Source organism: Anabrus simplex, chromosome 5 (assembly GCF_040414725.1).
Source record: "Anabrus simplex isolate iqAnaSimp1 chromosome 5, ASM4041472v1, whole genome shotgun sequence".
Taxonomy (NCBI): domain Eukaryota; kingdom Metazoa; phylum Arthropoda; class Insecta; order Orthoptera; family Tettigoniidae; genus Anabrus; species Anabrus simplex.
The window spans coordinates 234,712,375-234,733,339 of record NC_090269.1 but is presented as its reverse complement, the minus strand read 5'-3'; the positions used below and the strand labels follow the sequence as shown (position 1 = coordinate 234,733,339).

At 39.1% G+C, this 20,965-nt stretch overlaps 1 protein-coding gene across 1 annotated transcript in view; it reads left to right on the top strand.

The window, feature by feature from the left end:
- HisT (Histamine transporter) overlaps nucleotides 1-20,965 on the top strand; it is a 213,956-nt gene that overhangs the window by 152,521 nt on the left and 40,470 nt on the right. Inside the window, exon 3 of the mRNA XM_067148470.2 lies at nucleotides 7,241-7,382. Within this exon, the coding sequence (XP_067004571.1) occupies nucleotides 7,241-7,382 (142 nt within the window). The remainder of the gene's footprint in view (nucleotides 1-7,240; nucleotides 7,383-20,965) is intronic.

Below are 20,965 nucleotides of genomic sequence, written 5' to 3'. Positions count from 1 at the left end.
CCCCGCTTTACAGTGAAAGAAATTTGTAGATTTTACATAGACAGAAAAGGAATTTACATTTTAAAAGGTAGGTTACATACTAAAGGTTTCGAACCCTCCCCAAGAGTTAAACTGCTGAGCTAGCAAGAAGAACTGCTGCTTGAAGAAAGAGGCGCTTCCCGCCCCCTGCTACGTATCTACACACTGAATTATATGTTATACTAGTGGCACGGAGACAAGAAAATCAGCAGTTTTTATACCCTCGTGGAAAATTCGAGACCTTTCAGGAATGAGTAGACACACCTCCTCAATTTTATTGGATAGCTAAAAGTTACAGATCAACATCGAAAAAGAAAGACACTATAGGTCAGAAATTAATTACAGAAATTAGTGATTGGTTAAATTCAAAACAGGCGGAAAGAAAGGATAACTGTTGCCAAGCCACAAACCACAGAACAAAATTTAGTAAAAACAAAACTTAGGAATACCATATTTCTTCAGGAGAGTACATTCCTTTACACCAGGGTGCGTTATCATAGTTTTTGGTAGAGACATCTGGTAGAGAACGTCCACACTTCTTGATCAAAGACAAACAAAAACACATCAAAATTCCCACAGAGCCATCTTCGGAGAAATTGTTGAGTTAATACAGTTTGTTAAAGTTCAGGCTTTCTCCAGTAGAGGAGTTTCAACTGGCGCAATATTTGAACTAGCGGCGCGGAGGTGTACCGCCCGGTACAATTATTATTATTATTATTATTATTATTATTATTATTATTATTATTATTATTATTATATACCAATTTTGAAGTCTCAAGTAATTCCACTGCTGAAAGTATTAAAAAGGAACGTATCACAAAGATTAACTGCCCACCTACCCACTTCCATATAGCAAAATTCTCTGCTATTTGCTTTACGTCGCACCGACACAGATAGGTCTTATGGCGACGATGGGACCGGAATGGCCTAGGAATAGCAAGGGAGCGGCCGTGGCCTTAAGTAAGGTACAGCCCCAGCATTTGCCTGGTGTGAAAATGGGAAACCACGGAAAACTATCTTCAGGGCTGCCGACAGTGGGATTCGAACCGTATAGCAAAATTACTGTTATAAAGTGACATGTTCGTATTCTAATATGGCAGTGTCAGGTATAACGATTGATATTCATCAACCTCCTGGAAGCCGCACAAGAAGAATTACTTTGAGCTCTAAAAGAGATAATACATTTGGGTGCTACGGGAGGTGCAGTTGCGCATAATCCTAAGAGCCCAGTTCCATGAGACATTTCTCATAGTGTTCTTCTTTGATCCAAGAACATGAAAACTATTTATTCGTTTATTTAATAGGCACCAACGAGCAAATGCTCACATTAATTAACACGGCAACACAGTGTACATTTAACATAATGGTTGTTAGATAAATAAAATAAATCAAACACAGACATAAACTGATACATAAAATATAATCAATACTAATTTCTAGTTGCTTATATTAGTAAATTGATTCAGACCAGGGGAAAAGTTTAGCAGACTTTGAAAAGGCTCAGAATGATTTGATTTAATTTGGTAAGTTATTGTAAGTTTTCTTCATGAAAATGTTAAACTCCAGATAGGCGATATTTTTGGAATTTTAAGGTGATATGCTAATATTGTGGCAGGATCGCAGTGAGGGAGATTATTTAATATGTTAAACACAATCAGAAGATTTGGACGTGCTGCGAGTGACAGAGTATGTGTCAGTTCACACACGAGTTTTGTTGGTATTCGTGGATGCAAGGTGCAAGGAATAAATTGTACGAATTGATCTAACTGGCAGCACTTCTATAGGTTGAGTACTACCTTTGTGTTTATGTGACCAGATCATGGTAAAGAAGTCAGGTTGGAGTGGACAAGTACATAATAAATACTTAAATGTACAGCAGGAAATATTCCTTTGAGTCGATGTAGTATTCCAACAAGAGGAGCAGCTTTCTTACACAACAAAGGAATATGATCAATCTAGGATAGGTGTTGATCCATTGTTAATCCTAAGTGCTTAATATTAGTAGCCCTAGTGTTGGAGAGTTCATCAACCTTTAATTTATTTCGAAGAGTAATTTTCTTAAGTGGTTTGTGAACTACTACGAAGACTGCTTTGCCCAGAATAAGGGAGAGCTTGTTGATGCTCAGCTGCCGATATAGTTGTAGAATGCCATTTTGAATGTGATGTATCATTTGATTTATATTACTGCTGATGTAGAAAACTCCTGTATTACTCTGCAAACAATGATCGCCATCCTTTGAGTTCCAAGTTGCTTATGTCATTAATGTACTGTAGATAAGGGAAAAAAATAGGACTGAAAACAGGACCATGTAGAACTTTTCACTCCATTTACTGATACATACTAAAGTCGGTTGGAAAGATAACTTTGAACCCGCAACAGGGCAGTTATTCGTATTCCAATTTTATATAGTTTGTTTAAAGCGATTTTGTGATATTTAGTATTTCATGCCCTTTTTTAAACCAATGAAATCTCCTACAGCCAATTTACTTCCAGCTAAAGCTTTTCTCGGTAATTAAATTTACTACCTATGTCAGTGACTGCATTGGTAACTGAGGAATGATTTCTGTAAGTAAACTGAAAGTTATATTAAAATGTATTGTATTTAGATACTACTTTATCCTTCTTTTAAAACACTTCTCTATAATTTTTAGCAATACGTAACATAATACCCATCTCACATGATCCCGGAAACCACAGATTAGGTGGTGGTTAACCCTCAAACACACGCGTATGGGGTGGAATCCACCCCAGGTCATTTTATTTCCTAGTGAAATGTACAAATAACTTTTCTGTGTTCTCCCCGCTCTTGTACCTTTGTGGCTGGATCCCCGCCGAAAGAGTCATTCTTACATAATCCATCTTAAAATCTCTAATTAATACAGTAATTCATATTTTACAATACAATGATATGTGGAGTGGAAAGCACCCCCACGCGTGTGTCTGCGTCCTAAGATCTGGCGCGTGTGCTTGAGGGTTAATGTTTAATGTAATCTATTGTCTGGACACATGCAATTTTTACAATAATTTCACGCCATACAGCAAAATTGAAAAACACGCAATAGCAAAGACAATAGCATTAGGGTAGTAACCAAATGTAACATTTGTAAGTGATTAGAAATTGAACAGAAAAGGAATGGCCTGAAAGGAGTATTAAATGAACTGTTGTAAAGAAAACAAACTTCTCAGATATGCTATAGAGCAATGATCATCAAATCTTTTCTGTCGCGCTCCGCCACCCCACGGCCCTCTCCTTCTGAAACATGAAATACCTAGCGCTTCCCTTATTCTTTCTTATAGGCTACTTGGCACAAAAGCGGCTCATGAGATCTACAGTATTTGCTTCTGTCTACTTACTGCAACTACCAGTTACATCATCATCATCAGCAGCAGCAGCAGCAGCAGCAACAACAACAACAAAAACAAACATTTAACAACAATAGCAATAAGAAATAAATAATGTTTGTTGTTGTTGTTGTTGTTGTTCTTGTTTGTCTAACCCTTCTTCAGTTTCTCTACGGGGTCGGATATGAGGTGAGATGAATCTGTCGAGGCGGGTTTTTATGACTGGATGCCTGCCCTTCCTGATGTCAAGCTCATCCGAGGAATTAATGAGATGAAATGAATGACGTGATATATGATAGTAGGAAAGCAGAGGGTGAAACCCGGTGCCGGAACATAGCCTACTCCTGTCGAATAGCACCAAGGGGTCTGCTCAAGGCTTAACATCCCCATCCGACGGACGAATCACTGTCAACAGCGTCATATGCCCTCACTCCATATGAGCACTGCGGAGAGGTTTGGAATTTAATCCAGGCTTTTGGCACGCAATCTAGTGATTAGAAATTCTACACCACTTCTCCTACCCTGCCGGCCAACCTTCTGACGGTGAAATTGTTTTCGACCAACCGGGCTCGAACCGGCTAACTACGGTGTCAGACCATTTAGACTTCAACGCCACCAGGAGGGCTAGTAATAAATAAATAATGCGCGATTTAATATTTTTAGAACACATCAGAGTTCAACAAGTTTTGTAAACAAAATTCGTGTATGTTTATTATTCCAAGGTGTTGAAAGTTAACTATTACAACCTGCTTACCAAAAACAACGAATGCTCGTGCAGGTATTGGAAGTGAAAAATTTGTTCATTTTATCATACACTTTTTCACTTTCATTAATTAGATATTCAAAGTTCGTGACTTTTAAATGACTTGGCAAGTGGACTGTTGCGTTCGCATCGAACAGACTGCGAATGCAGTCATACTCAGCTGAGGTTTCTGGAAATTTATCCGTGAATTGTTGACGAAGGTTTTCGGGATTCACTACGGCAATTCCACTAAGTTTACCTAAAATCAAGCTCGTGTTCCTTCAGGAATTCATTGAGACAAGAAAACATACACAGTTACCTTTGTTCACCTGGGTTTTCCAAAGTTCAAGTTTTCTGTTAAACGCAACCACTTTCTCACTTAGAAAGATAATATTAAAATTGCGTCCTTGAAGTGAAACGTTAAGATCATTCACTTTCTCAAATACGTCAGCCAAGTGGCACCGTACTAGAAGCTATGTTTCATCTAGAAACAGAGCTGTGAATATTGGACCACTGTCCAAAAGGAAAAGACGAAGTTCATTCCTCAGCTCCTTAACGTGACGAAGGACTCGACCACGAAACAACCAACATTCCTCCGTATGCAGTAGAAGCGTATCATGTGTAGATTCCATCCCCTAGACAAGAAAAAAAATGTAAAATAGGCTACTGTTTAAAACTCTTGCTTTCACAAAATTTACAACATTTACTGCATCGTTCAGCGCTTTATTGACTTCGTTGTAATACTTTTGAAGCCAATGCCTCCCTGTGTATCATGCAGTTGCAATGTGTGAATTTTACAGAAGAAGTAACAGCATCTAAGCCCCATTCACAATGCAAATGTAACTAACGTAAACTTCAAATTAACGTTAACTTAGAAGTTAGCGGCCCTGTTATCTAATGGAACCATTCACAATGCGCCGACCTAAACTTAACTGCGAGTCCGTAAAATTAAGGGATTGCAAACTCCAAGCTCTTGCTTTACGTTAGGTTTAAGAACCAGCCAATCAGAGCAGACGTAAACATTGCATTTTGTGCGCGATATAATGACTTCTTTCGACGAAACACTTGTAATTCTCTTTCGAAATAACCTTTGTGTGTATGTATGATAAAAGGGAAAATGAATTACAAAGACGCTGTACCGAAAAAGAATACGTGGAAATAAATACGCTATAGAAATGAAATATGACGGTAAATGGCAGGAGACAAGCTCGCAGCGCTGGCGACCGGACGAGAGACAATTTCTGTCATAGACAAAAAAGTGTCCCTGTATATTTCTTAACATTATGACAGAGTACTAGTTTACGAAAACGATATCATCCAAACATCTCATCGGAGTGTGATAGCTAGACGCATAGATGTCGGTAAAGGAGACCTTACACTTCTTTTTATTAGGAAAGGGGAATCAAATCGTAAGATAGTGTCAAACAGTTCAGGTTTCATCCGCATGTACAAAGCGAACTGATGAGGGTCATTTCTTACAGTAGATTACCGAAATCGCCCTGAGATAACCTTCTTTGATTCAAGGGATGAACCCATTTTCTGCACCGTTGTTTAGTTCGCCTTTTCATCCCCCAGGAGCAAAGCAAGAGATGTTTGAAGTAATATCGCAGTAGCGTGCGGTGAACATATTCATTACCCCAGCTGCAAAAAAGGTTTTTAAATATAAACAATCGTAGCCCCACTACACTCTCTAAAGTCAACATTACCATTTTATAAGGAAGCATTTTTCGTGGAAAGGTCTACCTGAGAAAGATCTTTCAAGAATATTTTCAACCACACGCTCGCACATACTTCCAAATTGATATTCACGGCAGTGACACCATCATAACTTAATCTATAGCAGATTTTAAACAGTGTACCTACAGTTTCATCCGGTGACGCTTCGTGATAATACAGTCATGGTTTTCACAAAAATATACTGGGCCTATTTGTTTTTTACTTTAAAAGCCTAATATAAACTAATCAGCAAAATTTAACTGGTATTTTACCGTCGCTGTAGTTCTATAGTTTCACTCGCATCCTGAGTGTACGTACATCAACGACAAACGAGGGAAAATATTTGTCAAGATTTATAACACACGTTATATTAATGAAGAATGCCACAGAACTCGCGAAACCTTCACCTATTATCCAAGAGGAACACTACAAAAATTCACTATACACCACCATCACAGTCAACCATTCGCGCTTAACTCTGTGTTCATGCTGGGCAACCTAAATATTTTTCTGCGGCTATCGGAAACACATATTCTACACGTGCCATCAATGAATTGCTCGAAAAAACTGTATACATGCAGAAACCATGACTAAAATATATTCTTCTATATTACAATATTGATTTCATTTATTGGCTCTATTTTTATTAGCAAGACAATGTGCAAGTGGCTATACTGTTAAGATGTTGATATTTTTCTTGCAGTCTCTAGTGTGTGGCGCTGAAGACTTCGAGTGTCAAGTATTAAAACTAACACCACTTACCTAGGACTCTACTTATGGTATCAATACTGTCATCAAGTTGCACGGTGAATTTTGGGCTATAATGAAGACGTGGTAGCAATTGATTTTTTATGTTAGAGTCTATTGTATCAGTACGAGAGCTACTGTATCATCTGAGAGCGGTATCGACTTCAGACACTTGCCAAACCTTTCACTATGCATGATCGCGCACATTTTCATGGCTGCGAAAAGAAGTAATTTCTCACCAATTATGTGTGGTGATTTGGATTTTGAAATTAAATACTGTAGGATACCTGCAAGGGTACTCTTAGCCCTTTCCCAAGAACTGTTACCTGCTTTTCAAGGAATTTGACATTTCCATTCAGTGTTGCTCATGACGAAAAACAATTAATCAATAAGACTTCAATATAAAAAATGAGGACAAATTGGAGTAATGTTTATTATTATTATTATTATTATTATTATTATTATTATTATTATTATTATTATTACTATTATTATTATTATTATTATTATTAACTTGTTCGCAAACATTCTGATGTATGGTACCCCAGATGATGATCAAAGATATTCCAAGCCCCTATAATCATCAACTTCTTTATGGTTAGGTTTGTATCACAGTAAATTTCCACGCGTGTTGAAGCTAACCATGATGTATATTTTGTGAATGTTGTCCACAGTTCGGGATCGCTATCGGTTTCCTGTTCCCGCCTCTGATAGTGAAGGATCACCAGGATGTGGACCTCATCACACCTGAGCTATCCCTCATGTTCTACTTGGTGGCCGGCTTCACCACCCTCCTGCTTGTCCTCATTGTTATTTGTGAGTACCTTCAGGACACGGTGTGTTCTCTCATTGTTATAAAGTAAATTACTGTATATACTGGGCGAGTCAGATGTCCCTCTTTTCATTATTTTATGCAACCCAAAATGTATACTCCAGCCTGAAAACATTAGGCTCTATGATACGCACATACTCAACATGCATATCATTGGCTGTACACTTAGCGATCGGGACTAGTAATGTGCCATACATTATACGTATCGTCCATGAATGCACTTTCAAAACATTCTTTAGGAACGAAGCGTTTGCATAATTGAAGGTGTTCACTGAGGCCACTTACAGATTTCATAGGTAAAACTTTATCCATCACTCATTGCCATATTGATGTGGGGGCACTATACCCTAATATTGAAAGAAGCATTCTGACAGAGAGGGCTGGAGGGAGGAGCATTGCACGTGTCATTGCACGGTGTTGCCACATTCCTGCATTCCGTTCTCCTTCCCTCGTTTACCGCTCACTTGTTCGTTCGTTCAGACCGCTCAGAAGTTTGGCAACGCAAAGCAGCACGAGCCGGCCAGCAGACTTATCTCTGTAGCAACCGCAGTGAGCACGTCCACGTTTCCATGGCAACCATACCCCCTACTCCTTTCTCCCCGCCCAGGTAGGGATTAAACGGACCTCGCTCTAAGAACTGTCAGAATGCATCTTTCAATGTTACAACCATAGTGATGTATATACACTTCCAATTGGTTTGTGCGGACTAACAAGTGAAAAAAGTCGGAAAGCCATGCATGTGGCGTGTTCATGTTACGAATAATAATAATAATAATAATAATAATAATAATAATAATAATAATAATAATAATAATAATAATAATAATATGTTTTATTTATTCTGGCAAAGTTAGGGATGTACTCCCTTTCTTACACTTAGCCAGTCTTAACCTAGATCATTGTTAGCAATGTCCGACTCGTTGGCTGAACGGTCAGCGTACTGGCCTTCGGTTCAGAGGGTCCCGGGTTCGATTCTCGGCCGGGTCGGAGATTTTAACCTTAATTGATTAATTCCAATGGCACGGGGGCTGGGTGTATGTGTTGTCTTCATCATAATTTCATCCTCATCACGACGCGCAGGTCACCTACGGGTGTCAAATAGAAAGACCTGCACCTGGCGAGCCGAACACGTCCTGGGATATCCCGGCACTAACAGCCATACGACATTTCATTTCATTGTTAGTAATAACTACTGATGACAATGATATGAAAATATTATTAACAATAATAGTAGTGGGCCTCCGTGGCTCAGGCGACCTCTCAACGCTGGGATCCGTGGTTCAAATCCCGGTCACTCCATGTAAGATTTGTGCTGGACAAAGCGGAGGTGGGACAGGTTTTTCTCCGGGTACTCCTGTTTTCCCTGTGTCTTTCATTCCAGCAACACTCTCCAATATAATTTAATTTCATCTGTCATTGTTTTATTAATCCTCGCCCCAGAGAAGTGCGAAAGGCTTCGGCAGCCGGCACAATTCCTATCCTCGCCGCTAGATGGGAGCTTCATTCATTCCATTCCTGACACGGTGGAATGACTGGAAACAGGCTGTGGTTTTTCATTTTCATTTTCATTTGCTACACTAATTGTATTAATAAAAGTAATCACACGTAAAAAAATATTATCATCTAAGGGTAAATCCACAATTATGGCCCCCCTTTTTGTTCTTCGCACCTGTGTGAAGATCCAACCACGATACAAATTTGAAAATTAAAATACATGTAGTCTAGAAATCATTCTATCCATAGCTCATATCAGTTACATGATATAACTGGCTAATCTATTTATATAAAACTAGCAAGATACCCCTGCTTCGCTACGGTATTATACTGAAATTTATAATTGAATGCTTATTGTTTTAGATATATAATCCGCCGAAATTCGCGATCTGACTCGTTTTCTGAGAGAATCCGCCAAAATTCGCGATCTGACTCGTTTTCTAATAGATTACGGCAAGTTTCCTCCCATTTTTCAATCTTTCTTTCCAGCAAACGATTTCGTACTTCCCGGGCTATGTCCAGGTATTCCACCCGGTCAGGTGGGTCCCTAAATTAAATCTTTGCCATCTTTTCCTATACAGGTAACCATTTTTAATATGGATCAAATCCTTCAGGAAATCCGGCGTGGTGTCGTCTTGGGTGCCTTGGCGGTACTGAACCCGCGGCCGGACTGCATTCTTAGTCATTACCCGTCCAGGACCCGTTTCCAGCGCGGTCCGCACATTTGACGATGGTCCAGAACATTATTATTATTATCATCATCATCATCATCATCATTATTATTATCATTATTATTATTATTATTATTATTATTATTATTATTATTATTATTATTATTATTATTATTATTATTATAGATGTTCTGGACCCCACAGCAAGATGCAAGACCGCTACTTGGCGGTAAATTACATCTGTTGACATTGTCATTGTTGAGAATATGACCAGCACCATTGTCGCGCGTAGGGAAGTGTGCGGGATTTCTGGGGATACGAATGACATACTTCCGTGTATTATTGGCCTTATTATAGAGGTGAACAATTGAACGGTCAATCTCATTGCTATAGTTTATTTCAAATGTGTTTACATTTTTATTTGTATGCCAGCAGTATCTACTGTAATCTAAGAACGTTCTCCGAAGGAAAAGATGGCTGTTGAAAACGAACCCAGGAAAGATTAAAAATGATCGGTTTATGATCAGAATAAGTACATCGAAAATCTACAGCCTGTTTCCAGTCATTCGACAGGGTCAGGAATGGAATGATAAAGCCCCCATCTAGCGGCGACAATAGGAATTGTGCCGGCTGCCGAATCCTGTCGCACTCCTCTGGGGCAATGATTAATGAATGACAAATGAAATGAAATTATATTGGACAGTGTTGCTGGAATGAATGATGACAGGGAAAACCGGAGTATCCGGAGAAAAACCTGTCCCGCCTCCGTTTTGTCCAGCACGAATGTCACATGGAGAGACCGGGATTTGCACCACGGAACCCAGCTGTGAGAGGCCGGCGCGCTGCCGCCTGAGCAACGGAGGATCCTTATAAATACATTATGAACAGTAAAATCAATTGGTCTCACCTCCGTTTACACCCCACCGCCGTTAAGTTTATTTACCCCTACCTCCTAAAAAACTAAAAGAAGGCGTGTTCCTTTATGTTTAAAGGAGTTTCCAAACACCAAACACCAATGTTCACGTCCATTACCTTCAGTTTTGAGATAAAAATAATTCACTTCTTTCACTTTCACACTCCTCCCCGCCCCCTATGTGAATTTTCCGGCAAAAATACTTGTTTCTGTAATAGTAAAGGATCTTCTAAATACCAATTATCACGACTCTAACTTCTTCGATTATTTATTTATGTGTCTTCATGAAAGGAATTCAACTCCTTTTCACTCCCGCCTCCAAGATGATTCCCCCCAAAACGGGTTTTTCTTTGTTTTTAAAGGAGATTCAAATACAAATTTTCACGTCTGTAGGCCCTAAAACTTTAGTTTTTATTAGATGTAAGTATTCTCATACAATTAAGTCAATTAATTTTTCAATTCTTTCACCTTCCCCCCATTCGTTGGATTTTCCGAGAATACGTGTTTCTTTACTTTTAAAGGAGATTCCAAATATCAAATTTTACGTCTGTAACATCTTAATTTTTGAGATAACAGTAGCCTAATTAAAACAATTCAATACCATTTTCAGTCACTTTTACCCCCCCTGCCCCACCTCCACCCAAATGATATTTCCGAAAACTAAAAATACCCGTTCCTTATTTTTAATAGAGATAAAAAATACAATTTTTCACTTCTGTAACATGTTAAGTTTTTTGAGATATACTGTATAAATTCTCATTTTAAAATTTCACCCACCTTTTAGTTCCACTTAAGAGGAGTTTCCAAAAACAAATCACCTATGTTTCCGTACATTTACAGGAGATTCCAAATACCACTCTTTACGTCTCTAACATTCTACGTTTCTCAGATATTCTGTAGATATAGTCTTTCAAAAATTTCACCCCAATTTGTCACTCCTATTTAACCGCCATTAATTGGATTTTCCAAAAAACAAAAAAAATACGTATTTCTTTATTTTTAAAGGAGATCCCTTATACAAATTTTCAGTTCTGTAATATCTTCAGTTTCTGAGATATATGTAACCTCATTAAAAGCATTAAACCCATTATTCACCCTTTACACCCCTCCTATTGGGATTTACAGAAAACAAAAAAATACGTGTTCCTTTATTTTTAAAGAAGATTCTAAATATCAATTTTTACATCTGCAAACTTTTAAAGTTTTGAGATATAGATACACTCATTTTAAAATTCACCCCCTTTCACCCCCATTAATTGGATTTTCCAAAAACAAAAAATACGTGTTTATTTTTAAAGGAGATCGCAAACACCAATTTTCAGGTCTGTAATACCTTTTTCTGAGATATAAGTGTACCGGGCGGTACACCTCTACGCCGCACATTTAAATCTTGCGCCAATTAAAACTCCTCTACAGGAGAAACATTGAACCCAAACTAAACCTATTTCAACGTTTCCTCTGAAACTGCCGTAATTTTGTGATTATGAAGTTGCCTGAACTGTGTGAATTTCAACATGTTCATCAAGAAATTTGGACATTCTCTCAGAGAGGTCACTACAAAAACTATGAGCATGCACCCTGGTGCGAAGTGAAGGAACTTTTTTGAAGAAATTCTGTATTCATAAGTTTGTTCTTTACTACGTTCATTCATTTTTGGGTTGGCAATATTGACCTTTTCTTTCCGCTAGTTTTGAATTCAGCCAATCCCTAATTTCTGTAATTAATTTTCAGCCTGTCACAGGCTTCTTCTTCGATTTTGAGTGTAAACTTTGTATCCTGCAATAAAATTCTGTGGGTGTGTCTTCATTATTCATGAAAGGTCCCGAACTTTCCCCGAGGGTTTATAAACTGCGGATTTTCAAGGCTCTTGGCCACTTGATCAACCACTAAGTGTGTGGATGTGAAGCAGGAAGCGGGAGGTGCCTCTTTCATCAGACAGCTGTTCTTCAGCAAGGCAATAGCCGTACAACATCTTTATTTCTTGCTAGCTCAGCAGTTTAACCCGCGGGAAGGGTCAGAAACCTTTACCATGTAACCTACTTTTATAAGCATGTAATTTTCGGCCGGCTTATGTAAAAACTTAATAAAATCTGTAACTGTATTCGGGCATAGAGAGTGATTTACCCTCTCGAGCTCCCCTTCATATTGGTTTCAGGTGACTACGTTTTGTAATTTCTTTCTTCTTTTCCGTACATACATACATACATTATCATTATAGACTGTTATGTCTTTCAGCGTTCAGTCTGCAAGCCTCTGTGATTTTACGAAACGTCGCCACAATCCTCGATATGCAACTAGTGTTGTGGCCTCATTTAGTTCTATACCTCTTATCTTTAAATCGTTAGAAACCGAGTCTAACCATCGTCGTCTTGGTCTACCTCTACTACTCTTACCCTCCATAGCAGAGTCCATTATTCTCCTAGGTAACCTATCCTCCTCCATTCGCCTCACATGACCCCAGCACCGAAGCCGGTTTATGCGTACAGCTTCATCCACCCAGTTCATTCCTAAATTAGCCTTTATCTCCTCATTCCGAGTACCCTCCTGCCATTGTTCCCACCTGTTTATACCAGCAATCATTCTTGCTACTTTCATGTCTGTTACTTCTAACTTATGAATAAGATATCCTGAATCCACCCAGCTTTCGCTCCCGTAAAGCAAAGTTGGTCTGGAAACAGACCGATGTAAAGATAGTTTTGTCTGGGAGCTGACTTCCTTCTTACAGAATACTGTTGATCGCAGCTGCGAGCTCACTGCATTAGCTTTACGACAGCTTGATTCAATCTCACTTAAAATATTACCATTCTGGGAGAACACACAACCTAAATACTTGAAATTATCGACCTGTTCTAGCTTTGTATCTCCAATCTGACATTCAATTCTGTTGAATTTCTTACCTACTGACATCAATTTATTCTTCGAGAGGCTAATTTTCATACCATACTCATTGCACCTATTTTCAAGTTCCACGATATTAGACTGTAGGCTTTCGGCACAATCTGCCATTAAGACCAAGTCGTCAGCATAGGCCAGACTGCTTACTACATTTCCACCTAACTGAATCCCTCCCTGCCATTTTATACCTTTCAGCAAATGATCCATGTAAACTATGAACAGCAAAGGTGAAAGATTACAGCCTTGTCTAACTCCTGTAAGTACCCTGAACCAAGAACTCATTCTACCATCAATTCTCACTGAAGCCCAATTGTCAACATAAATGCCTTTGATTGCTTTTAATAATCTGCATTTAATTCCATAGTTCCCCAGTATGGCGAACATCTTTTCCCTCGGTACCCTGTCATATGCTTTCTCTAGATCTACGAAACATAAACACAACAGCCAATTCCTCTCGTAGCATTTTTCACTTACCTGGCGCATACTGAAAATCTGATCCTGACAGCCTCTCTGTGGTCTGAAACCACACTGGTTTTCATCCAGCTTCCTCTCAACAACTGATCGCACCCTCCCTTCCAAGATGCCAGTGAATACTTTGCCTGGTATACTAATCAGTGAGATACCTCGATAGTTGTTGCAATCCTTCCTGTTCCCTTGCTTATAGATAGGTGTAATTACTGCTTTTGTCCAATCTGAAGGTACCTTACCAACACTCCATGCTAATTTTACTACTCTATGAAGCCATTTCATCCCTGCCTTCTCACTATACTTCACCATTCCAGGTCTAATTTCATCTATTCCTGCTGCCTTATGACAATGGATTTTATTTACCATCCTTTCCACTTCCTCAAGCATAATTTCACCAACATCATTTTCCTCCTCCCCATGAGCTTGGCTGTTCACAACACCACCAGGATGATTTCCTTGTACATTGAGAAGATGTTCAAAATATTCCCTCCACCTCTCCAGTGATTCCCTGGGATCTATTATGAGTTCACCTGAATTACTCAAAACACTGTTCATTTCTTTTTTCCCTCCCTTCCTAAGATTCTTTATTACTGTCCAGAAAGGTTTCCCTGCTGCTTGACCTAGCCTTTCCAGGTTGTTACCAAAATCTTCCCATGACTTCTTTTTGGATTCAACAACTATTTGTTTCGCTCTGTTTCTTTCATCTACATACAACTCCCTGTCTGCCTCGGCCCTTGTTTGGAGCCATTTCTGATAAGCCTGCTTTTTACGTTTACAAGCTGCTCTCACTTCATCATTCCACCAAGATGTTCGCCTTTTCCCATCTTTACATACAGCTGTTCCTAGGCATTCCCTTACTGTTTCTACAACAGCATCCCTGTATGCCACCCATTCACTTTCCATATCCTGAACCTGCTTACAGTCTACTGTTCGAAACTTCTCACTAATCATATCCATGTACTTCTGTCTAATTTCCTCGTCCTAGAGATTTTCTACCCTTATTCGTTTACAGACAGTTTTCACTTTCTCTACCTTAGGCCTAGAGATACTTAGTTCACTACAGATCAGATAGTGGTCTGAATCATCGAAAAATCCCCGGAAAACTCGTACATTCCTAACAGATTTCCTGAATTCGAAGTCTGTTAAGATATAGTCTATTATGGATCTGGTACCCCTAGCCTACCATGTGTAGTGGCGAATAGCCTTATGCTTGAAGAATGTATTCGTAACAGCTAAACCCATTCTAGCACAGAAGTCCAGCAAACGCTTCCCATCCCCATTAGCTTCCATATCTTCCCCACATTTACCAATAACCCTTTCGTATCCTTCAGTTCTATTCCTAAATTTTACAATTTCTTATAATATATTGAGTGGACGTAATTACATTGGAGCTCCCTACACGCGTACATGGTATGTAGGCCAACTCCTTGTGACATAAGAAGATTACAGCAGACGGCTCCCGACTTCAGCTCACAGGTTTTCCCAAGAATTTCAAGTTCAACAGCGGTGTATGCAGACAACAGGTAATTAAAGCATCAGACATGTTATGCATTCATAACATGAAGAAGAGTGTAATCAGCGGCGATATCACATCTCACTTCAAGTTCATGCCAATAGCTTTTTTTGTTTAGATTAAATTACCCTTTTCTTTGTACCGCAAATCTCACGATATATTTCTTTTGTTAAATTAAAAGACGTAAATGATTGTTCATTGTGACGTAAATTTAGTCATAAACTCAGTTTTATTTTTAATTATAATAAGTGATTCCAGTTCCATGTACAATCCTCAATTGTGGAAATGCAACAGTAATTTAATATTGTCCTGATCCATATCCCTGTATATTGCCAAATATGTGAGTTTATCACCTCACGCCTTGAGATAATTGATATAAGAGGTATGCTCTACCGAATTTTGTTGTTTTTCTTAAAAAAGCAACTGGCGCTCAAACAAATGTTATGTATATTGTGTGAAGGAGATGTAAGTATAAGAGTAGTGGTCGGAGTAGTCACACCATGTGTAGTGGCGAATAGCCTTATGCTTGAAGAATGTATTCGTAACAGCTAAACCCATTCTAGCACAGAAGTCCAGCAAACGCTTCCCATCCCCATTAGCTTCCATATCTTCCCCACATTTACCAATAACCCTTTCGTATCCTTCAGTTCTATTCCTAACTCTCGCATTGAAATCGCCCATTAGCACTATTCTATCCTTATTGTTGACCCTGACCACGATGTCACTCAATGCTTCATAAAACTTGTCAACTTCATCCTCATCTGCACCCTCACATGGTGAATACCCGGACACAATTCCAGTCCTAATTCCTCCAACTGACAAATCTATCCACATCATTCCCTCATTTACGTGCCTAACAGAAACTATGTTCCGTGCAATGGTATTCCTGATAAACAGCGCTACCCCAGACTCTGCCCTTCCCTTTCTAACACCCGTCAAGTACACTTTATAATCTCCTATCTCTTCCTCGTTATCTCCCCTTACCCGAATATCACTTACTCCTAGCACATCCAGATGCATCCTCTTTGCTGACTCAGCCAGTTCTACTTTCTTTCTTCCATAAGCCCCATTAATATTGATAGCTACCCATCTAATTCCATTTCGTTCGCCAAGTTGTTTCCAAGGAGTCCCTCGCCAGTCAAATGGGAGTGGGACTCCGTTACTCCCATAGGTCCGAGGCTTGCTTAAAATTTTCTGAGCTCGGTCGATTCATGCAGCAGGATGCTACCCTACTTGCACATAGTCCAAGTGAGGATTTCGCCTCTAACGGGTTATGGACCACCGGTGGATTGTATAGTCCTAGCCGCCTGAGCACAAGGAGGGCCAGGACTCAGAATATGTCCGAGATGCCCACTCCCATACCATAGCAACTGGTATCCCGACTCTCAGGACCACTTACTAGGCCACTCAGCCGTTGCCCATGGTTCACGAACTAGGACGTGACTACAGTAACCCACAGACATGATGTAATGTTTTAAATTTCTTTCTTATACGGGTCACCTCCATAGTTTGGGATTAGCCCCTGTTTCATCGGCCTAGTGCCCCTTTAGGTTTTAAGAAGTCACACCGAGGAGTGCAGGTATTCGCCTCCTTTCATTTTGTGTTCGGGCCAGTTATTTAACTGTTATTTCTTTTACACGAAGGCCCTATAGGTTGGGTACAAGATACTCCTGTTTCAATTTTGTAAGCTGGGCCATGGAAGGCCGAGAATTGTAAGATATTTTTGGTGTTGCCTTGAATAGGCTTGAAAAAACTGAGAGCGTGTCAGCTCTTTTCAAGTGTTGTTAAAGTGCCTCTGGGAGGCTTTATGTTAAAAAAAAATTGGGAGCAAGTGCTCCATGTATTAAGGGGTGTTCTGCCCTTGCATAATATGGCGATCTTTGTAAAGCTAATTGGGTAGCTCAGGAATTGTTAAGTGAGGAATTGAAACCCAAGTTCTGTTTATTCCACCAATCTTATCTCAACTAGACTTGTCTTTTACTACTGGTACCTGTGACTTTGTTACTTCTTGTTGTTTTTCTTCTTAAAGAGAAAAAAAACCTTTGTTAAAATTTTAAATTAACTTTGTCTCTGTAGTTAGACCCATTCATCCCGGCACCTTCTTTCACCTCTGCTGATCCACCAACAACGGTAACAATAAATATCCTCATTAAAGGCATTCAACCCCTTTTTCACCCCTCTTAATGGGATTTTCCGAAAAAAAATACATGTTTCTTTATTTTTAAAGGAGATTCTAATACCAATTTTTACATCCGTAAACTTTTAAAGTTTTAAGATGTAGATACAATCATTTTAAAAATTCACCCCCCTTTTCACCCCCAATTATTTGGATTTTTCAAAAACGAAAAAATACATGTTTTTTAAGTAGATCCCAAATACGAATTTTCAGGTCTGTAATATCTTCAGGTTCTGAAATATAAGTAGCCTCGTTAAAGGCATTCAACACATTTTCACCCTTTTCCACCCTTCCTATTGGGATTTTCCAAAAACAAAATATACTTGTTTCTTTATTTTTAAAGGAGATTCTAAATACCAATTTTTACATCTATAAAAAGTTTTGAGATATAGTTACACTCATTTTAAAAATTCACCCCCTTTTCATCCCCCCCATTAATTGGATTTTCCAAAAACAAAAAAATACGTGTTTCTTTTTTAAAGGAGATCGCAAACACCAATTTTCAGGTCTTTAATATCTTCAGTTTCTGAGATATAAGTATCCTCATTAAAGGCATTCAACCCATTTTTCACCCCTTTTCACCCCTCCTGTTGGGATTTTCCGAAAACAAAAAAATACGTGTTTCCTTATTTTTAATGAAGAATCTAAATGCCAATTTTTACATTTGTAAACTTTCAAAGTTTTAAGATACACTCTTTTTAAAAATTCACCCCCCTTTTCACCCTCCCATTAATTGGATATTCCAAAAACAAAAAAATACCTACGTGTTTCTTTACTTTTAAAAGAGATCAAAAGTACCAATGTTCAGGTCTGTAATATCTTCAGCTTCTGAATTATAAGTACCGGTATCCTGATTAAAGGCATTCAACCACTTTTTCACCCATTTTCACCCCTGCTATTGGGATTTTCTGAAAACAAAAAATACGTTTTTCCTTATTTTTAAAGAAGATTCTAAATACCAATTTTTACATCTGTAAACTTTTAAAGCTTTGAGATAGATACACTCATTTTAAATTTTCACCCCCCTTTTGACCCTTTTAGCGACGGAATATCCAAAAATCGTCTCTTAGCGAGCACCTACATGTTAATATGAATATATCCTCAAAATTTCATTTCTTAATGTCCAGTAGTTTTGGCTCGGCGATGATGAATCAGTCAGTCAGTCAGTCAGTCAGTCAGTCAGTCAGTCAGTCAGTCAGGACTTATTTTATATATATAGATTTTCGTTTCGACATCTGATCAGAGAATGACATGAACAGCATTCCTTCGCAGCCTACCTGAGTTCAGCACAGGACCCAAATACCACCCCGGGGCCATACTTGGGTGCGCGCAAGGAATCACTAACTTTACGATAGACTGAAAATAACTCCGACCATGTGGTAAATATCAACAAGCAAACTACATCATATGAAATACAGTACAGAGAGTACTTATAGCATCTTGAAAACATAGTAACTAGATACTGAAATAGACTTATGAATATATGTATGGAAAAAACTTACCTTTTCAAAGAAATGTCTATGTTAAAAGAGGAGCACTTCACATAAGCTTTGTCTTTGAAACAATTACAACTCACTCACAGAAGCAAACTGGCTTAGTTATAGAAGTTTTCGCCAGAGTTCACCACCTTGCAAACGCAATATGAGAAGGGGCCATATTTAGAGGTGGAGATCTGAAAATCAAAATCCACAGCCTGTTTCCAGTCATTCGACCGGGTAAGGAATGGAGTCCTCCAGCGGCGAGGATAGAAACTGTGCCGGCTGCCGAAGCCTGTCGCACTCCTAGGGGGCGATGATTAATGAATGACAGATGAAATGAAAAGATACTGGAGAGTGTTGCTGGAATGAAATATGCCAGGGAAAACCGGAGTACCCGGAGAAAAACCTGTCCCGCCTCCGCTTTGTCCAGCACAAATCTCACATGGAGTGACCGGGATTTGAACCATGGAACCCAGCGGTAAGAGGCCGGCGCGCTGCCGCCTGAGCCACGGAGGCTCACAGGTGGAGATCTACCCTTATATAATACACATCGTACGTAGAGTACCTTAAAAATATATGAATAATGAGTACTATAACTACTACTTAAGGGAAAGTTTAGAAAATATATACATTTCTACAATATACCGTACCGAGCTCGATAGCTGCAATTGCTTAAGTGCGGCCAGTATCCAGTATTCGGGAGATAGTAGGTTCGAACCCCACTGTCGGTAGCCCTGAAAATGGTTTTCCGTGGTTTCCCATTTTCACACCAGGTAAATGCTGGGGCTGTACCTTAATTAAGGCCACGGCCGCTTCCTTCACACTCCTAGCCCTTTCCTGTCCCATCGTCGCCATAAGACCTATCTGTGTCGGTGCGACGTAAAACAACTACTAGCAAAAAAAAAAAAAAAAAAAAAAAAAAAAAACAATATACCGAGATATCGCATTCAGTTCAGAGGTGAAGAGAAGGATTAGTAAATAGAAGAAGACGACGACGAAGGAGATATGTGAAAGGAACATGGAAACAATGATGAAGAGGAGGTAGCAGGAGGTGTTTTCAGGTCAAAACTTGATGATTCATGCATGTTTACCTAGTATTTCGAAACAGACTTTTTTAAAAGCTGAGCTGCTGGACATGCTTCTGACGTCCACTGGTAAGAGATTCCATTGTCGGGCTGCGGTAACGGTGAATGATTTCGTGTAGATTGTTGTTCTGTGTACAGGAAGGGATAAACACATGGTGCTGCAGGATCGGGTATTTTTGTTATAGTCTGTGGAGAGGAGCTTGATGCGATCACGGAGATAGGCTGGTTGAGTTGTTTTAAGAATATTATGCAAAAAGCAAAGAGTATAAAGTGTGCGTCGTTCTTGCAGGCGAAGCCACCCGAGCCGTGTGTAAGACGCGTGACATGGTCAGCGTAACGAAGTCCACAGATAAATCTTACACAAGCATTCTGAGCACACTGTAATTCCCTTCCCCATTCTACTCCTAGGTTGTTGTAAATTATATCGCAATAATCAAAATGAGGTAATACGAGGGATTCAACAAGAATTTCCTTTAGTTTAAAAAAAAAGTGAATTTGAATTTACTGAGACAGTGTAGCGTTCCGTGTATTTTTCTACACACAGATATAGTTTGGGCAGACCAGGACAGATGTTCGTCAAATATTATACCAAGATTCCTTACGTTTTGGCTATACTGTATGGGAGTACCACTTATGGACGACTGTTCGATTGAGTTTGCAAACTAATTCAGGGTAACCAATAATTATTGCCTGGGATTTGATGGGTTCAGTTTTCATCCGTGATTTTTGGACCATATATCTATCGCCATCAAGTCTTCATTCAGGTGAAATGTTTCTAAGTGTAGGTTTTCGGGTTTACTGTATATATATTGTACCAGAAACGCACGGCACATGCCATATTTATTAAGAACAATGTCGTATATTTATCACGCGC